The 604-nt window shown below is 54.5% G+C and overlaps 1 protein-coding gene across 1 annotated transcript in view; it reads left to right on the forward strand.

The window, feature by feature from the left end:
* Positions 1-604, forward strand: part of WTIP (Wilms tumor 1 interacting protein) — a 23,425-nt gene that overhangs the window by 2,947 nt on the left and 19,874 nt on the right. Inside the window, exon 3 of the mRNA XM_011948918.1 lies at positions 62-381. Coding sequence (XP_011804308.1) covers positions 62-381 — 320 coding nt within the window. The remainder of the gene's footprint in view (positions 1-61; positions 382-604) is intronic.

Raw genomic sequence — 604 nt, forward strand, 5'->3', positions numbered from 1 at the left:
TTTCTTCTTTACACTTGGCGCTCTCATCCTGTCTGATCCTTTCATGCTTCGTGATCAGCAGAAAGGGGTGCTTCCTCGTCTGCCCCGCCACGGTATGGGTGTGGACAGCAACCGGGAAGTGGAGTGGCCCAGGTACACCGGACACTTCCTGACCCAGGCTTTGGTGATGGTAGCGGCGGGAGAGGGAGACTGTGTGAGGGAAGAAAAGCCCACTTTGGGGGAGAGGGGAACCATGCCAGTCACACGTGGCTGCCCTCGCCCGGACTGTGCTGTGGACATAGGATGTTTCCTAAAGGAATCCTGCTGCAGGTACGTCTGCAAAGCCCAGCAGCCTGACAGCCTCCACTTCCCAGTGTGGCCCAGGCCCCCTGATCTCTTCAGGTGAGATTGCGAGCGGGGCAGAGGTATACTGTGGGGCCTGGGGAGAGAACTTCCCAACTTGCCTTCTGTATTAAGCACCTGGCTTTGGTGGATGGATGGTCACCATGCCTGGGACCGCAGCCATCCTGGGGTTTGTGTCTTTGAGCATTCGATGGTGTCAGTAGCTCACGGCTGCCCTAAACTGGATCTTTTCTTATTTATTTATTTATTTATTTATTTATTT

This window comes from Colobus angolensis, unplaced genomic scaffold (genome assembly GCF_000951035.1).
Source record: "Colobus angolensis palliatus isolate OR3802 unplaced genomic scaffold, Cang.pa_1.0 Scaffold107, whole genome shotgun sequence".
Lineage (NCBI taxonomy): Eukaryota > Metazoa > Chordata > Mammalia > Primates > Cercopithecidae > Colobus > Colobus angolensis.